At 43.6% G+C, this 19825-nt stretch overlaps 1 protein-coding gene across 1 annotated transcript in view; it reads left to right on the top strand.

Moving 5' to 3' along the window:
• ARHGAP26 (Rho GTPase activating protein 26) overlaps positions 1-19825 on the top strand; it is a 432059-nt gene that overhangs the window by 114587 nt on the left and 297647 nt on the right. Inside the window, exons 5-7 of the mRNA XM_086716387.1 lie at positions 1886-1987; positions 10269-10379; positions 18867-18971. Coding sequence (XP_086572513.1) covers positions 1886-1987; positions 10269-10379; positions 18867-18971 — 318 coding nt within the window. The remainder of the gene's footprint in view (positions 1-1885; positions 1988-10268; positions 10380-18866; positions 18972-19825) is intronic.

The following is a 19825-nucleotide window of genomic DNA, read 5'->3' as shown; positions in this document are numbered from 1 at the left end:
AGGAGTAGTATCTCCCCAGGCTTTTTCCTCACTTGCTTCTGCATGTTGAGTTGTTCTTAGGTATAAGTAGTCTTTCAAGCAAAATGCAGATTTGTAGACGTGGATACATGGCCGCTAAAAAGGGTATGTGATGACTGCCTGCTTTGAGAGGCTTAGAATTTCGCTTTTGACCAGATAAATAGTGTTCTGACATGGCCTGGGATTTCCGGGGCTTCAGGTGGGAGCTTCTTGGTGATTTCTGTCACCTGTCCCACTTAGGCTTGCCCAGTGTTCTGCCCAGAGCATTGGTACTGCTCTTGTGCTCTAGAAGCCTCCACCCTGTCCCTCATATGATTAGGAGGTCTTAGCTCACATTCTTGAGGAACGTGTCTGTGAACTGAGTGCACCTTATTTCCTTCATAGCACTTGTTGCAGTCTATAATTAAGCTATTTCTATGTTTTCTGGTTGATTGTCCTTCTACTTGAACATTCCCCCCATGAGGCTTGGGACCACTTCTATTTTGTATTTCCAGTGGCTTCAGGCGTCTGACACAGAGTGATTGCTTCTTGTATCTTTGTGGAATGAATGGAGATGTCTCTGCATTTCCTTACCTGGCTGCAAAAGTTTTTCTCCTCTTGGAGCCCTTGGAGTTGCAAAAAAATACTTGGTTTAGGTTCTGCCTGAGTAAGGAGTAAGAATAATGCGCTTAGTGAAGTTGATCCTGTCTTCAAGCCAGTGTCAGCCTTGTCCAGCCCCCTTGCTTGCCATCCCCCCCCCCCCAGCCCCCCAGACAGTGGAAGGAAGAGAGACTGCCCGTGAACATGTGTCTCAAGTGCGGTTGAAGGGTGGGCTTTGGAGGCAGCCTGCCCTGACCTCGGATCCCAGCTCTGTCACTATGACTTTGTACAAGTTAACCTCCATTTATCTAAGTTTTCTTCTCCGTAAAATGGAAGATACAAGTAGAATCTCAGTGACTCACTGATTTGGTGGGAAGGCAGGGATTATGTGTGTTATGATATTTATATTATTTTTCATTTTGAAAGTTATTAATGTAGGCAAATAAAAATTTCCCAAATGGAGGGAGAAAATCACCCATTATCCCATTTTCTTAACTTGATTATTTTCGTTTATCTTTCCATCTAATCTTTGTCTGTAGGTAGATACATTCTATGTAGGATGCACCAAGTTCATATCATGATACTAATACTTTCCCTTACATTATGAGCAGCTTGCCATATGACCACCTAGCCTTCCTAGTTCCATTTACTGGATGTCCCACCCTTTAATTATCTGAAACCCTGTATTTGGGCAGTGATGTGCTTTTGCCTTTTTGTTTGTTTTTATAACTGATGGTGCTGTGAACACATTTGTTGTCTTTGTTTTCATTTGAATTACTCTTCAGTTCAGAGACCCACATGTGTTCAGTATTGTGCCCAGGAGTATTTAGGTCTATATATTAAGTACTTTTTGACTGCTGTTAAAACTGAATCTGCCCTTACCCTAGATTGGTCCGATTTAAGCTTTAATAGGTCTTACTGCTTTGGGATTAGCTTCATAGGTAACTTTGCCCCTTTATTTGGCCTTGAACATCCTTTGAATTAGAAATTAGACATTTCTCTTTCACAGTTGAGGTTCTTAGAAAGTGGAGTCCTGGCTTTGCCACTATTAAATACTGGTATTTATGGCATTGTCTTCTGTGATAGACATTCATACCCGTCGGTCTGTGTGTTGATGGAGGGTTGGCTTGACTTAATACGCATTATTTGAAGAGAAGGAAGAGATGGGTAGTTGGCTGTTCTGGGTCTGAAGGAATGGTGACCTATGGAATTGAGCCGGCAGGTCTTGACAAGGTTGCTTTTATTCCTGCAACATTTTACTCTTTCTCTCCTCTCTTCTTTTTGCCAGGAAGCCAAAAAGAAGTATGACAAGGAGACAGAAAAGTATTGTGGCGTGTTAGAAAAACACTTGAATTTGTCTTCTAAGAAGAAAGAATCTCAGCTTCAGGAGGTAAGAAACTTCACTAATATCCTGAACAAGGTGTTTAATTTCTATGTGTTGCTGTAGAATATGTGCCCGTTTCTCCTTGCCAGAAAATCCTAGGGTTTGAAGTGGCCTCAGAAACCAGGAGCTGACCCCGATCCCTTATCAGATGCCTAATGCCTGGATTCCCTTTGTATCTTCACATCCACAACACTCCTTTTGTGGCTGTCCAACCTACCAGGTGGGCGGGGGCACATACTGCTGGTCAACGTCACTCACCTCCTTGTGGGGCAGCTGTGAGCACTGAAATGTACTTCTTCCTTTCAAACTGAAATTTTGTGTTTTCCTGTTTGTCTCACCCTTTACCTTGGTTCTGTACCCTATTGCTTTACTTTTTGACTTCCTGCCTTGTATCACTGATTTGAAAAGCCAGCATCTGAAACACTTTTTTTTTCCTCCAATATTATTGTTACTATTTTTTTTTTTTAATTTTTTTTTTCAACGTTTATTTATTTTTGGGACAGAGAGAGACAGAGCATGAACGGGGGAGGGGCAGAGAGAGAGGGAGACACAGAATTGGAAACAGGCTCCAGGCTCTGAGCCATCAGCCCAGAGCCCGACGCGGCGCTCGAACTCCCGGACCGCGAGATCGTGACCTGGCTGAAGTCGGACGCTCAAGCGACTGCGCCACCCAGGCGCCCCTTATTGTTACTATTTTTAAAAAAAATATTTTCATTGGTACTTCACAGCAGTCTTCCTTCTCTTTGTTTCTTTGTTTCTCTCTCTCTCTCTCTCTCTCTCTCTCTCTCTGTCTCTTTTTCTTTAAGCAGGATTTTATTGTCATTCATATGTTTTACGCTTTAGTAACTTGGTTTCACAAGAGATAAATTATCTGGCCTGCGCTAGGACTTTCTGGATTGGCATGAAGAGTAATTCACTTGGAAAGAGAAGTTAACTTTGCAACCATGGATCTGTCATAATTATCATTTAGTTCATGGAGACTTGCATGGTAAGGGAGTGGTTTCTGGAAGACCGAGCAGGTTACTAGTGGAACTCCAAAGTTGACTACACAAATGTCATTTTATTTAACTCTTAACAATTTACTTCACCTTTCTCAGGTATGTGGTAAAGAGAGGTTGTGACTTCCAAGTTAGCCCCTCATTCTTTTTTTTTTTTTTAAGTTTTAAATATAAATCCCAGTTAATTAACATACAGTGTGGTATTAGTTTCAGATGTGCAATATAGTGATTCAGTGCTTTGATACATCACCCAGTGGTCATCACAGCAAGTGCACTCCTTAACCCCCATTGTCTATTTCACCCATCCCCCCACCTACCTCCCACCATGTAACCATCTGCTTGTTCTCTGTAGTTAAGAGTCTGTTTCTTGGCTTCTCTCTCTTTTTCCCTTTGCTCATTTATTTTGTTTCTTAAATACCATGAGTAGAGTCATATGGTATTTGTCTTTCTCTGATTTATTTCACTTAGCATTACACTCTGTATGTAGCTCCATCTGCATTATTGAAAATAGCAAGGTAACTTTTCTAATGCCCACGTAATGCTCCATTGTGTGTGTGTGTGTGTGTGTGTGTATACCACATCTTTATCCGTTCATCATTCGATGGACACTTGTCAAGCTAGCCTTCATTCTTCAGTTTACTTTGTTTTTGAGCAAATACCATGCAGTGCTTCTGTCACATGCAAGTTAATATGGAGATCATATGGTTAAAGGATGAAAAATGAAGATAACATAGAGGAGATGGTGGAGTCTGAACCCCTCCCAACCCGATTTGTTGCACATCCTCACTTAGGAATGTCTTGCTCTCAGAGCCCTTTGCTTTGAAATGTGAGTTTAAACCAATTGTGTAAATGATGAAGAGGAGTCAACAACACTGCCAGCAACAAGTGTTTGTAATGGGCTTTGCAGATCAGTTCTTGGCCAGTCAGCCAGCTAATAGCAACTGAGTACTTGGTGTGAAAAGTAGAAAACACTAACCTATCCTGGAAGATTTCCTACTTGACTGGGGAAAAAGGAGCAAACACATGGGGAGGTGATTCTTGAAGGTAGCCTAGCTCCTCAGGTGAATCTTGTCAGATGTGCTGGAGGAGGCTAAAGAAAACCTATTTTCACTGGATCGTATATAAAGTACTTAATTCCTTGGACGGGATCCCAGCTGTGTGTGGGGTATGGGCACTGGAAGATGCCCAAGAATATGCAGTTATCCATGATAAATTAGGATCTGTCCTGATGCCCTCACTGTTTAGTGAGTTAGCCTTCTTAGAGTCATTAGATGTGGCCAGCTCTGCAGTTCCTAAGCAGTTAGGTGAGTCAGGGTCGTTGAGAGTTGAACAACTGTGTGATTGTTCTAGCACCTGTTGGTGTTGACGGGCCCATAGCACAGTTAGTCTGTAGGCAGGGCATTCCCCAGTGTGAGGATGCTTTTCTGGTCTATTCTCTCCATGCCTGGATGCTGCTTCCTTGGTCTGGGATGACTGTAACATACTCTTTTAAAGCCATGCCAATATCCTCTCCCCCCAAGATAGGACAGTGTCAGCCCAGAGCACTGGCTGGGAAAGTGATACCTTACTTCAAGGCCTGCTGTTGCATGTTTTCACTGTGTGACCTGGGGCAAGTACTCACCTCTCTGATTTTTTAGTTCCATTTTTTGGTAAAATACAAAGTACCTGTTCTCTCTATTTCATGTATGGGGATGTGTGTTATGGCTGCTAAACAAATATAAAGTATTATCCCTGTGACTGGCTCGTTCCTCCCCATTTCCCGTTCCCGAATTGAATGGTACTCTTCGTCACTGCATTGGCGTTTTCAGGCTAGTAAAAGAGAATACCATAGGTGAGGCAGCTTATAGAGACAGAAATTTAATTCTCACAGTTCTGGAGGTTAGGAAGGCGAGTATTGTAGCGCTGGCAGATTTAGCATCTGGTGAGAGCTTATAGATGACTCTTCTTGTTGTGGTGTCATGTGGTGAAAGGACCAAGGGAGCTCTCTGGGGTCTCTTTTATAAGGGCACTCATTCCATTCATGAGGACTCCACCCTTATGACCTGGTCATCTCCCAAAGGCCCCACCTCCGTGTGCTGTCACATTGGAGCTTAGGTTTCAACATACGAATGTTGGCAGGGACACCAACTTTTACTCTATAGCCCTGACATTGTCAGTTACAGGTATTAGTGGGCATTTCTACATTACACTCTTGTGGTTCTTTGTGTGCTTGTCTTTGACCTCGTTACACTTTCTAAGTACTATGAGGGCAAGGAGTGGGCTGTAAGTCTTTAAGGTCCGGGTATTCTTGGGCATTGCTTTTTAGTTGTGCCTGAGCTGAATTATATTGATAAAAATCTTATAACAACAAAAACAATACGATACTTTTCATTGACCACAACAATAAGGCCAGCAAATATTTACTGATGATTATTTAGGTACTGTGTTAGGCACTTGGAATCTTCTCAAATCCTTATAACCACTCTGTGAGGGACAGATTTATTCCCTCGCCATTCAATAGCCTGCCTGTAGCTAGTCAGTGAGGTTGTGAACCCTGGCCCCTGACCCTGGTGCTCTTTTAACTCACTGTACTCTCCTAATTGCGTCTTTACCTTGGGAGGGAGGGTTGTTGCTGGGCAGCTAGGCAGCCATTGTTATTCAATGCCAGTGTCATTGAGATAGGATTCACCACCTGAAGGAGGGACCTTGGTAATCTTCTGATTGAATCTACTGGAAATACATTTGAAGGAACTGGGTTCCTTGCAGAGGTCAAGGGATTTGTTCAAGGTCTTCCAGCTATTAAGTGATGATTTTCTCACATTTATTAAAAAATCAATTTGGGAATATTACCGGACACCTAGTGAAAAATATTTCACTTTTAATGAAATGTACTTTCTTTGAATACCCAGAATTCTTACCTAATTGCAGAGCTCTGAACTGAATACTTTGAAATTCTAGCCAATCCCTACATTTGGTGGATAAAATTATAGTGCAGTGATGTGGAATGACACTGCCATCTAGTGGATGATTATTTTGTAAATTAACTTTTTTTTCCCCAAGGACTAAGAAGCTTTAAAGACAATATGCACTTAACAAATATTCATTGCATACTTCTGTGAGTCCATTCAGGTGTTGAGTGTATTGTGGAGAGTAAATGAATGATCGGCTTTCATGAACTTAGAGCCTAGGACAGTGTTTGTTTTCCAAGAAGCCTAGAGTGGTTGATGCATCTCAGACAAGCTGGTAGATGAACCATTTCTCAAGTAACAAGCAGGGAAACCATCTTGAGTGGCTTGCCAGGTGGGCTGGACTCCTGGCCTACCAGTCCATTGCAGGGTGGGTGGGGAGGGTGTCTAATGATGTGAAGAACTCTATGGCCCAGGTGAGCAAAGGTATTGGCAAAAGAAACCTACCATTCTTTTTTTTTTTTAATTAAAAAAAATTTTTAAAAAATGTTTGTTTGTTTTTGAGAGTGAGAGAAAGACAGTGTGAGAGGGGGAGGGGCAGAGAGAGAGGGAGACACAGAATCTGAAGCAGGCTCCAGGCTCTGAGCTGTCAGCACAGAGCCCGACGGGGAGCTCAAACTCACAGATTGTGAGATCATGACCTGAGCTGAAGACGGACAACCAGCCAACTGAGCCACCCAGGCGCCCCAAGAAACCTACCATTCTAATTGGATTTCTTCTTCTCTTTCCTGTGGAAATGCATTGAGTTATGCATTTCTTCTGAGAACTGGATCACTGATGGCCACGTAGAGATCAATTTATTCATTCCTTAAGCATCTCTTGAATGCTTACTATGGGCCAGGCAATGTTCTGGAAGCTGGGATAGAAAAGTGGAAAAATGAGACAAAGTCTTTGCTCTCATTGACATTCTTTTGCAGTAGGTGAGCCACAGGCAGAGAAAAGCACTGAAAATAATTTTACATAGTGATAAGGAAATAAATTGGGGGGGGTAGGTTACCCCAGCGCTTTTTACCTTATATACATTAACATGGTCACTAAAGCCTTTTCTAAAGAGGTTAACAAATGAATTGAAACTAGAAGGATGAGAAGGACCACTAAGAGAAAAGCTAGGATGCTATTCTTGAAGTTGTGTGTGTATTGGGGTGCTTGGCTGACTCAGTGGCGCATACAACTCTTGAGCTCAAGGTTGTGAGTTTGAGGCCCACACTGGGTGTAGAAATTATTTAAAACTAACATATTTTAGGGGTACCTCGGGACCTATTTGGTTAAGGGTCAAACTCTGGATTTCAGCTCAGGTCATGGCATCAAGGTTTGTGGAATCGAGCCCGGCCTCAGGCTTCGCACTATCGGTGCAGAGTCTGCTTGGTAATCTTTTTTTGTCTCTCTCTCTCTGCCTTTCCTCTGTGCTTGCTCCCGCTCCCTCTGTTTCTCTGTCTCTCTCTCAAATAAAGTATTTTTTAAGAATTGTGTGTCATAAAAATCTGAATTACTGGGTCATGAAATAGAATAGAGGAAGCTAGAACAGAAGAAAATTATAAGGCATGTTTTTTGGGTCATAATGTAAAAGTTTCTTATGGTGCCTTAAAGTTTTAAAAAACTGAATATTTAGGAGAAGAGGTTTGCAAGCAGAAGGAACACCAATTGCAAAGTATTTGGAGTGTTAGGGGGAAGGGAGTCAATCTGGGAGGCTGGAGTACAGGGAAGATGCATTGGTGGGGGCGGGGAGGCAGGCAGGTGGGAGGCAGGTGGGAGGCAGGGTCTTGCAAACCATGTTTGAGACAGAGGGAGACCGAGCCTGAGTGGGGGCAGAGAGAGAGGGAGGCACAGAATCTGAAACAGGCTCCAGGCTCCGAGCTGTCAGCACACAGCCCGATGCGGGGCTCGAACCCACGAACCGTGAGATCATGACCTGAGCCGAAGTCAGACCCTTATCCGACTGAGCCACCCAGGCACCCCCTTCTGATTCCAGTTTTAAGAAAGCTCTTCTGTCTGCTGGGTGCAGGCTGGATTGGGGTGGCGGAGAGAAAGAAAACAGGGAGACTAGTTAGGAAAGGAGTTTAGTCACCCCGAGACCCATGGTTGACTTGGGGGGGAGGAGCTGAAGCCCATCTGTCTGAAGGGCTTGGTGGTAGTAACAGCAGATGTGCACATAGCCCTTTTTGGCTTTCAAATTGTTCACATCCTTTAGCTCATTTTCTCACAAGGGCGGATACTACCTCCAGGTGTGGTTGAGAGCCCCAGAGAGGATAAGTGACTTGAGTAGGTCTCTCCAGCTAGAAAATGATAGAACTGCGAGTCCAACCCAGATGTTTGGGCTGTTAGCTCCCTGACTGATGCCGGGCTCTGCTGTCTGTCTCCTAGGAGTTTCCTCCATTGCTGCCTAACGGCAGGAGCCACGTTGCAAATTTCCAGAATGACCCTTTCTTGAGTTGGAGTGTCAGTTGGCAAGCCTGAGCAAGGAGGATGTTTGAGGTGTGTGGGTGGTCAGGGGAAGTGGATGCATCCCTGGTGTAAGTGTGTTGGATTTGCACTATGAGGAAATTAGAGGTTGCAGGAGCATATGGGGCTTAGCTGGCAGGAGTCCAGGTGGAAGGGATCAGCCCAGTGGTCTGAAGAGCCACACCTGGGGAAGGAGGGTACAGCACTTTCTGAAACTGGGCCTCCAAATAAAGATCTCTCAGTCTGCAGATACCAGCTTCCCCTGCTTAGAGGCTTAGAAAATACCCCCAAGTTTAGCCCTTGGCTTTGTGTGTGTGTGTGTGTGTGTGTGTGTGTGTGTGTGTGTGTGTGTGTGCGTGCGTGTGCGCGCGCGCGCGCGTGTTTTGGTTGCCTCCCCACCCAGCACTTAGCCAATTAGCTTCTATGTGTTAATATGTTGACCTAGGAGGAAGTTGCTCACAGGAGAGTTGATTGGGCTGTTTGTGCTTTACCAGGGTTTGTGATTTTCTGTTTATGGACATAATTATTTAGAATCTCTTTGCTTCCCTATGTTGTGAGTTCCATGAAGGGAATTTCTTTTTGTGCATGATGGTTGAATGAATGAATGATTTGCCACGTTCTTTAGATAGAAAGATAGCATTGTCATATTTGGTGTAATGGGTGATATGTCCCCAGTTTCCTCTGCAGGGATCTTGACAAAGGAACACTGGAAGAGGTATTTCTTTGGGGGCTTTGTCTGTCTCTGTGAAGTATGTTATAGAATGGTTTCTCACCCCTTCACTTCTAAAGAAGGCAGATGTTTGTTTCCCACTACCAGGATATTCATTTTTATTAAAAAATCTTAAGGGGCGCCTGGGTGGCTCAGTAGGTTAAGTGTCCAGCTCTTAATTTCGGCTCAGGGGCACGATCTCACAGTTTGTGAGTTTGAGCCCCAGTTGGGCTCTCTGCTCACAGTGCATAGCCTGCTTGGGATTCTCTGTCCCCCTCCGTCTGCCCTCCCCCTGCTCGTGCGTACTCTCTCTAAAAAATAAGTGGATAAAATTAAAAAAAATACTAATATTTTTTGTCATTGAGATGTGCATTCACTGTAACAGTGAGGTGGCATAGCAATAGTGTGGAAATGTTATGAACTTCACAGTGATAGTTGAGGTACTTAATAGCATCTTGTTATTCTACCCAGGCTCATTTTCGCCCCTGCTGTCTATATCCTGCATCAGTGGTTTGATTGTATGCATGTGTGGGCCTATGCAGCACCCCCTCTGCATGGACGGAGAAAGGAGGCTTAGATGGAATAGTGTAATTACTCTGCTGAAGTAAACTGACAGTTTGTCCCTTGACAAACAAGAAAATAGGTGAAACTCATGTGGAAATGTCCTTTCCTCAAGGCCCCTGCCCTCCAGCAGCTGGTTTTGTTCATTCCTAATGGGATGGGGAGAACCCTGCAGGTTTTCTTTTTTTCTCCTTAAAAATCTATCTTCTTTAGAACCCAGGTCTGCCCCTGGGTGTGGGGAGACGGTACAGCCTCCTAGTTTAAAGATGATCAAGGGTCTTGGAGGCAGATCCACAAGCACAAAAATCCCAACTCTGCCCTGTACTGGCTGCTTCAGGTTCCTTAATGTTAGCAGACATCATTTTCCTCCTGTCACTTAGAGGTAATGAGAATATCTTCTTTTTAGGAATTGGATGAGGATTAAGTCACTATAGTGAATGAGGAGCGAATAATGTCACGTAATATATGTATACCTAAGGACATGGTGCCTAGGACATTGTCACTAGTCTTAGGTCTGTTTCATGCTGTCTGAATTGTGTATAAAAACCATCTCCAAGGAATTTTGTGGCCTGCTTGCTGAATGCTCTCCTTGCGTAGTGACTTGACTTTCCTCTTAAATTCTGTCTTGTTTGCAGGCAGACAGCCAAGTGGACTTGGTCCGGCAGCATTTCTATGAAGTATCCCTGGAGTATGTCTTCAAGGTGCAGGAAGTCCAAGAGAGAAAGATGTTTGAATTCGTGGAGCCGGTAAGTAGATGCTCAGGGTTTAATGGTATACCCAGACTTTGACCTCCAGCCCTCATTCCACTGCCTAGATTACAAAATGCTCTAAGTTGCTGACGAAGAGGTTGATCAGCCCTGGTACTGTGCCTTCTGCTAAGTCACAGTGCTTTGTCAGTCTGTCTACCCTGGACTGTCCCCTGTGGCCATTCTTGGGCAAACTGAGCAGAAGTGATAGTGCTTCCTCTGGCCCTGCTGTGTTGTGCTAATTGGTTTCTAGGTGGAAGTAGGGCAGGGGGAGGAGTGTTCATCTTGCCCAACAGTAGTGATTACACCTTAACTTTCCACCCTCCCACCCCCTTCCTTTCTCCCTCAAATAATCCAAACGTAGTAGTTGCCCAAGGAAAAAGGGGAATGTACATGATACTTTCCTCTTTTTGTCTGCGGAGTTCAAAGCCCCTCCATGCTCCTTCCGTGCATTAAAAGGTACTATATAAAGTGATTTCTCACTGTAGTTGGTTATAACCGAGTAGCAGGGAGAGAAAGGTTGTAGTGTGCAAACCAGTCTGGCTTTAGTTGAGGCCACCTTAGCATGGGTGTGGCTTTGTGCAGTGGTAGTGCTGCCCTGCCCTTGTGTTGCACTCAGAATGCACAGTACAAAAGTGTCATGGAAACACTGAGAGAACACGTGGGCCTCGATTTCAAACTCGTGCAGACCTTGCATTTTTCGCTAAAAATGCAGCCTCTGATTTAGACCCAAGCCTGGAGTCTCTCTAGAAGTAAGACTCTTACCTACCTAGATTGCAGAAAGTGATTTTCTTAAGCAAACCATAAAACTATAAGAAACGGAGAGAAAATAACCACTTGTTTTAGTAAAGAGTGTTCTGTGCTCCATTTCTAATTCATAAAATTTTGGGATGCTTTTTAGGGATGTGAACTTGCTAATAGTTTTATCAGACTCTGGTGGCTTTGGAATCTGATACTTAGATTTTTTTTTTTTTTACTGTATTGGAACTAGGATTTTGAGCTTTCCTTCTCAGCCACCTCATCTGGCAAATTCTTCTTTTTAAAAAATAATTATTTTTGCAAGAGCGCAAGTGGGGAAAGGGCAGAAAGAGGGGGACAGAGGATCCAAAGTGGGCTCTGCACTGATAGGCTGACAGCAGTGAGCCTGATGTGAAACTCGAACTCCCGAACTGTGAGATCATGATCTGAGCAAAATCAGACGCTCAAGTGACTGAGCCACCCAGGCACCCCTGGCAAATTCTTTTTTTTTTTTTTTTTTTTTTATTTTTTTTTTTAATTTTTTTTTCAACGTTTATTTATTTTTAGGACAGAGAGAGACAGAGCATGAACGGGCGAGGGGCAGAGAGAGAGGGAGACACAGAACTGGAAACAGGCTCCAGGCTCTGAGCCATCAGCCCAGAGCCTGACGCGGGGCTTGAACTCACGGACCGCGAGATCGTGACCTGGCTGAAGTCGGATGCTTAACCGACTGCGCCACCCAGGCGCCCCTTTAATATCCTTAATTACCTCAGTCTTCTTATGTGAATATTGGAAACTTGAGAGCCAGCTTCCTGTCTAGTAGTGGTCTCTATCACGGTCTCCTGTCAAAATCCCCTTGTTTTTGCAGTCTGTGTCGTGGGGGAGGCCATCCTACAGAGAAAATGAGCTTATTGATTTCCTTGCTTAGGACACAGAGGTGTTAAAGCCAGCTTTTCAGCGAAAGGTTTACTGAAGCCTATTTCCTGTGGTCTGGGCAGGCATTCAAATGCTGTCACAGAATTAGCATTGGGTGTTTTTTAATTGATTTTACCAGAATTTCTAGAGGAAAACAACAGTGATTGTAATAGTCCTTAGGTGCACAATGATACTATTCTACAATTGCTTGCTTTTTTAAAAAAAAATTTTTTTTTTTTTAACATTTATTTATTTTTGAGACAGAGAGAGACAGAGCATGAACAGGAGAGGGGCAGAGAGAGAGGGAGACACAGAATCTGAAACAGGCTCCAGGCTCTGAGCTGTCAGCACAGAGCCCGACGCGGGGCTCGAACTCACGGACCGTGAGATCATGACCTGAGCCAAAGTCGGACGCTTAACCGACCGAGCCACCCAGGCTCCCCGACAATTGCTTGCTTTTGATGTCTTAGGTTTTAATTGGCTTATTTTACTTCTTTGAGGTGTTTTTGTTGTTCTTGTTGTCCCCTTGTATCTCCCAGTAGGTGTTCCTCGTGAATCAGATACTGTGTCTGTAAGCTTTTGCTGGGTAACAACACATAACCTCTTGGAGCAGTAGACATTGATTTCTCATGAATGTGTGGGTTTCAGCCCAGCTAAGGCTGGACTTGGCCTGATGACTGCTGATCTAGGTGGGCTTTCCTCTTCCTCCTCCTCCTCTTCCTTTTCCTTTTCCTTTTTTTTTTTCTTTTTTTTTTAAAGAAACCTGCAAGGAACAATCCTTCTAGTTCCTGACTCCCATTTGTAGTATATCCATATCTTGAGTGTTTGAGAGGCAGTAAAACATCACTGGTAAGGGCTCCAGAACCAGACTGCTCAAACTGAAATCTCAGCCCAGCCATTCTAGCTGTGTGTTCTTGGGTTACTTAGTTCTCTGAGCCTTAGTTTCCTCATCTGCAAAAGGAGTAAAATAATACCACCTATCCTATAAAGATGTTAAGAGGAATCAGCTTCCTCATGTATGATGCTTAGAATGGAGCTAACCTAAATGGCACACAGGTAGCAATTACTTTTTTATTCTAAGATAGAGGAATATCTAAGCTTCAGTCACCCAGGGTCTCCTCCGATGAGCGCATGCGACAAGTGCCAATATTAACAGGGCCTGCCTGTTTTAATCTAAAAAGTCTTGGTGAATCTGAAAGCGTTTACCTCCTGAATACCAGGGAAATGGCTGAAGACCCCGCTGCTGTGTCTGAGGAGTTCAAAGCATCATTTGGGAAGCAAGATGGATGTAGTAGAGAGGTCGCCAAGGTAGCAAGCAGTGCAGTAGCAGGTTGGACAGGAGGGAGGATATGGGGAAGTGCCCGAGGGATGTAAAGAGTGGAAAACCTTTGCGGTTTGCAGATGTTTCGTAGGCCGTGCCCTGAGGCACCTGGAGAGCTAATAAGCAACGATTTCTGGCCCCTTATTAGAATGAAGAGAAAGTGATAGGAACTTGCCCAAAGTGAAATTAAATGAGTGGTTGAGAGGCTGGATGTCGAATTCGCATGTTCACTCCTTTTACAGAAGTTCTTGTTTCTCGACCCACCAGTTTATGGGCTGGTCAGTGCTTCAGGAGCTATGGATAGTGGGAGAGATTGATCAAAACACCACCGATTAGATCAGTGGTTGTCAAAGTCTTCGAAATGCAGACTCTCGGGCTCTAGCCGAGACCCCAAAATTGGGGGTGGGGCCCAGTAATCCCTATTTTACCAACCCTCTATGGCGATTGTGTCACACATTTAAGTTTGAACCCCTGGCTGAGATTGTACAGAAGACCATGAAATAACAATTGAGGATTAGGTCAAACTGTGTCGTACACTAAGAATCACTTCACCCCCATACGGCTGTCCAACCCTTATACTATCTCTGAGGGTAGGTAATTGCTGCTTTATATCTGTTTTCAGATGGGGAAATGGAAGCACATTTATTCCCTAAGGTGACATCTGCTACCTGGCAGAACTGGAATGGTCTGGTTGTTAGTCTGTACGAAACAGTATTTGATTGCTTACAGGTGGAAAGGAAACCAGCAGGAAATTTACTGAACTAAATTGCTGGGGCACCTGGTGTGGATATTCATATTTTGCGTTGGTTGTAGTCAGGGTTGTAGTTGGTTTCCAGCCTTTCAAGGGACCTCTGTGCATATTGACTATGTTCATTTGTTTCTTACAAAGTAACCTCAAGTACTAGGATGTTATTGACCTTCAGAAAAAGAAGCAAATTTGAGTATTCCAAAGAAGAAAATTCAGACTTCTGGGATCTAAACCATATTTTCTTGTGTGTGCCCTAGAAGCCTGTATTTTCTTATTGAAGTACTAAATGTTCTGGAGATTTTGGGTTGCAGATAATGACCTACTCCCTTCTTGAGAATGAAGCCACATTCCCTGAGTTTTCATAATGGAAAGTAAGCTAGTGCTGAGGAGAGCTCATTCCCTGCATTCATCAGGCACTGCATCTTCTGAGATGTATCTTGTAAATACTTTTTGGTGCTGTACCTTCCTGCCCTTGGTCTTCTGCCCCAGTGCAGGTCTTCATTTTCCCTTTGATTTGTTGGATCCTTTCTTGGGCTTCCCCCTTCCCCAGTCGGATCTGGACACTGACACTACAGTGCATCTCGTAACACATCAGTCTGAGTATATCTGTCTTGCTGAACAGGCATCCTGTCAGCATGCCTGTGCTGAGTTCTCATAGTTGTAGAGGCTGGAAGTCCAAGATCAAGGTGTCAGCAGGGCCATGCTCCCTCTGAAACCTATAGGAAAATGATTTTTCCTTCCTTCTAGCTTCTGGTAGTTTGCTGGCAGTATTCGGCATTCCTTGCTGTAAAGGTGCTCTAAAGGTGTCTTCTATCTGTGTGTTTCTCTGTCCGAATACTGTATCCCCTTTCTATGAGGACACCGTTCATTTTATATCAGGGCCTACTGGCTAACATTAACTTGATTACCTTCATAAAGACTAGTTCCAAATAAAATCACATTCTGAGCTACTGGGGTTAGGACTTTAACATAATTTTGTTTTTTTGTTGGGGTAGGGGAACACAATTCAGCCTATAACAATAGCTTTGTTGTATGAATGGAAACCATCTAAATTTAGCAGATAGTCTGGAATGATGCAGCTGTCACTAAATGAAGCAGTTACATTTTTACTTACTTAAAAAATACATATAGCTTATGTTGTCTGGTAGGAAATAGAAATAGATTTTTCTTACTTTCTGAGGAAAACAAGGACGGGGGAAGGAGGCAGAGGGAGGTGGAGAAGGTCTTTCTTTGGTATTTCCTTTGTCATGCTGTGATTTTGCATTGCTGACTGTTCAGGGGAGAGTCTGTGTGGATGTGCTGCTTCTCTGCCAGCCAAGGTGGGGCTCCAAGGAGCTTGTCTCCTGTGGGTTTGAGTACAAGAATTCCTTTGAGGCAGACAGATGATCCCATCTCTGGGGTCTTTCTGTGGGTCTCGCCCGCCCACTGGGAAGTGGTCTTTCATTTCCCACTGGGTGATAGATTCAAAGGTTCATGCATTGTGTGGGGACGGGATGTCAGAAGGTGGGGGTGGGGTGGGGAAGAGATATGTTGCCAGGGGAGGAGGGAAGTGGGCCAAAGTTAACAATATCTATGGAATCATTTCCCATCGACGAATGGACAATGAAGCATGACACCAAAGGAAGTGAGAACCAAAATAAATACTAGTAACTTTCTGCCTTTGGAGCACTTGTGTGCACGTCCAGGTGGTGTGTTTGTGAGCTTCTGGAGTGTGTTTAATTACATTTGGCGTGAGAGGCCCTGTTGACTTTAAGTGGAAGATAAATCAGAGTTAATAGGAGGAATGACTTTAGAATTAGCTGCTTATCTTCTGCATTACTCTCCAGGAGACGATGGTTCAGTGCCTTGGAAAATTGATGGGCGGAGCATTCAATGACAGGTGGGGTGGGGGAGTGGGGGAAGGAAGAGATCAGAAAAAACAGTTTTCATTGTGAACACTGACACTAGGTTTGGCTTAAGAGCTCCTTCTTTATTACTGGAGCCTTCCAGGAGGAAAATCATGAGCTTTCCTCCCCAAAATGTATTTTATATAGAGTGAGATCAAAAGCTTCTATCATCTTTGAAGAAAAGAATTCATTATTAGTCTTTGGTGATTCTGTGTGGTGTACCACCCTTTAATTGATTTATGTTAGTGATCTATATATGGTGTCACTACATAGTTTTTGAAACAGAGGACCCAGCTGGGCCTGCTTCTCAACCTCCCATGAGGATCTAAGGGGATAGTTGCTCTGGGGATAATAGGGGTGGGAAGTCAGGATTTCTTATTATTAAAAGCTGGATTTTGCCTTACTTCACAGTAGAGAGCTCTTTGATAAAGTGGGCTGGTCATGTGGCTTAGTCTAAAGATTGTTCTTTCCTTTGAACTAAGGGAGAGTAGTACATACCTTAGTGCTTACCATGGGCTGAATTTTCTTTGCGAACATTATTAGTGCTGCCTCTCAGAAGAGTAGAGGAGTAGAGGTAGGTGAAAAAAAAATGAGATTATGTTTAATTACTAAAGGTATGTTAGTTTAGGGACTGGAAAATTAAACAATGTAAAGCAAAGCAGCTTTATCTTTCTTATATTTATTTAAATCTAAGTTAACATATAGTATAACAATGATTTCAGGAATAGAATTTAGTGATTCATCACTTACCTACACTACCCAGTGCTCATCCCAACAAGTTCCCCTCATTAATGTCCTTTGCTTGTTTAGCCCACCCCCCACCCAACACCCCTCCAGCAATCCTCAGTTTCTTCTGTGTTTAAGAGTCTCTTATGGGGGCGCCTGGGTGGCGCAGTCGGTTAAGCGTCCGACTTCAGCCAGGTCACGATCTCGCGGTCCGTGAGTTCGAGCCCCGCGTCGGGCTCTGGGCTGGTGGCTCGGAGCCTGGAGCCTGTTTCCAATTCTGTCTCCCTCTCTCTCTGCCCCTCCCCCGTTCATGCTCTGTCTCTCTCTGTCCCAAAAATAAATAAAAACGTTGAAAAAAAAAATTTAAAAAAAAAAAAAAAAAAAGAGTCTCTTATGGTTTGTCTCCCTCTTTGTATCTTATTTTTCATTTTCTTCCCCTATGTTCATCTGTTTTGTTTCTTAAATTCCACATATGATTGAAATCATATGGTATGTGTCTTTCTCTGACTATCTCATTTAGCATAATACCCTCTAGTTCCATTCATGTTGTTGCAAATGGCAAGATTTCATTCTTTTTCATTGTTGAGTAGTATTCCTATATATATATATATATATATATATATATATATACACACACACACACACACACACATACATATATATATACATACATATATACATATATACATACATATATACATATATATATATACACATACACACCACATCTTCTTGATCCATTCATAGGTCAGTGGGCATTTCCATAATTTGGCTATTGTTGATAATGTTGTGTTGCTATAAACATTGGGGTGCATGTGCTCCTCTGAATCAGCATTTTTGTGTCCTTTGGATAAATTCCTAGTAGTGCAATTGCTGGGTTGTAGGGTAGTTCTATTTGTAATTTTTTGAGGAACTTCAATACCGTTTTCCAGAGTGGCTGCACCACTTTGTATTCCCACCAACAGTGCAAGAGGGTTCCTCTTTCCTTGCATTCTCACATCCTTGCCAACATCTGTTTAAAGCAGCTGTATCTTTATGTAACATGTATTGGAGGCAGGTCAGTGAAATCAGAGTGGACCACTCAGACCACAGGGATGGTCCCCAAATGCAGTATGACTGAGCTTGTAACAAAGTAAAGTTGTGGTTCTTTTAAACCTTGTTTAGACTTTTATTACAGTCCTTTCTTCTGATTGAGGTTTGGTACTGAGGCAGGATGTGTAGAGTTTGGGAAGGGGCAAGGGAAACCTAACAACAGTAGGTTTGCGTGTAGGTTCTGGGAGGAAACATGGCATGAACATTTGTTGAGGCTGAAAAAGTAAAGACTGGCAGGGCTCAGGGTGGGGATCTTAGTAGTTTTAAGTGTATGAAGGTGTATTATGAGAATCATGCTGAACAGATGTTTTCATTCTTCATTTAAGACAAGACTAAATAGTGAATGGACTTACTATGTTTTAGCTTAGGGGGATTTAAAGGACAATTTAGGGGAGCCATCATAACTGAAAATGTGGAAACATGGGAATATTTTAATTACGGCATCCATAGTGTTTACCTGCTTAAAGGAAAGCACAGAAGCACACTTGAGCTGAAGCCTGCTCTGGGTGATTTTTTTTTTTTTTTTTTTAACTTTGACTGTTACACTGCAGGTTTGGGACATACAGCTTCCTTGTCTTCCCTCTTTGTTGGCTCTCAGTATAACCATACTTTCCTGCATGGTACCCTGATACTACAGATGTATTTGAAGGAGACTGAGTTGCACTTGGAGACTGGTCTTCAGTTTCTGAAGAAGTGATTTTCTTAGAAAGTGCTGAGGCTCAGAGTATGAGCTTGGATGTTGGTGCCAGGTGAATCTGGTTTCAAATCCTGATTGTTACTTAAGATTTTGGAGCGAGTTATTTAATGTTTCTGAACTTGCTTTCTCAATATTAAAATGGAGACAACAATAGTACTCAACTTCTAGGTCTTTATGAGCATTTAGTGAGGGCAGGCATAAGATGTTACAGTGTCGGGCATGCAAGTAGCTAGCACTCATTAAATGATAGGCATTTTTATTACTTTATTCGAGGCTTTCAAACCAAGGTTGGGAATTCGGATAAAGCTACATAATCTCTCTTTAGCCTGCTGATGTGACCTCTGCCCTCGTTCCTTCCTTACAGCTACTGGCGTTCTTGCAAGGACTCTTCACTTTCTATCACCATGGTTATGAACTGGCCAAGGACTTCGGTGACTTCAAGACGCAGTTGACCATTAGCATACAGAACGTGAGTGGCCAAGGGGCAGGCTTCCTTTCCCTGGTTCAGGGAAGGAAAGAACAAAGTATGGGTCTGGTTGTGTAGAGATCCCTTACGTGGATTAGAATGCATGAGGAGCATGGGTCTTGCCTGGGTTCAAAGGGCAGCTGGGGGCAGGCATTTCTCGGGTGCTTGGTGGCCCCAGGTTAGAGCATCATCCTTTTTTCTGTTATTTCTAAGCACTATTTATGTTCTCGTAAGTCCTGCTATTTTTTTTTAAATCTGTAGCACCAGGATCAGGATTTCCTTTGGCAGTGGAAGGCCCAGCCTCCCTTCTGTGCATGTAGCTGCCTGGCCACAAGAACCTTGGAGTGTGTTCAGGGGATGGGGGTGGGGCATACATGCTGGCCTCTAGCTCAAAGGATGTACTCTTGTTCAGCTTTCAGTAAGGCTGACAGGAAATCCAAGTCAGAGCTGTTGACTCCCAGTCTCCTTCCCCAGATTTTAACCAGCAGGACCTTTTGATGCTCCGAATCCTGCTAAGGGCCCTTTGGTTAGCAGTGAGCTGGCTCAAGCCCCTTCTTCGCCGTATGACTGGCTGTGTTAGTCTGTATGTTGTCTTTGTCTCTAGATGATCCTGTGTAGCAAAGAAACCCAAGTGTGTCCTTGCGGGTTGTATTGCATGGGTTTAGAAGCCTGGAGCCTTTTCCCCTATGGTTCTCTTTGTTGTTTTGGAAAACAGGAAGTGGCAGAGTCACAGACAAGGTTTCACAAAGCATGGCTTCCCCTTAGGCCACCTTCCTCCTCCGAAGGTAGACTCTGAAGTGGAGGTTTACCTGCGGCAGGTTTATAGGGGAGCAGGGTTAGCAGAATCACCTGGGAGA

Source organism: Puma concolor, chromosome A1 (genome assembly GCF_028749965.1).
Source record: "Puma concolor isolate L17-30 chromosome A1, mPumCon1.1.hap2, whole genome shotgun sequence".
Lineage (NCBI taxonomy): Eukaryota > Metazoa > Chordata > Mammalia > Carnivora > Felidae > Puma > Puma concolor.
Note: the sequence above shows the minus strand (reverse complement) of the source record. Positions and strands in the feature narration are given on the sequence as shown.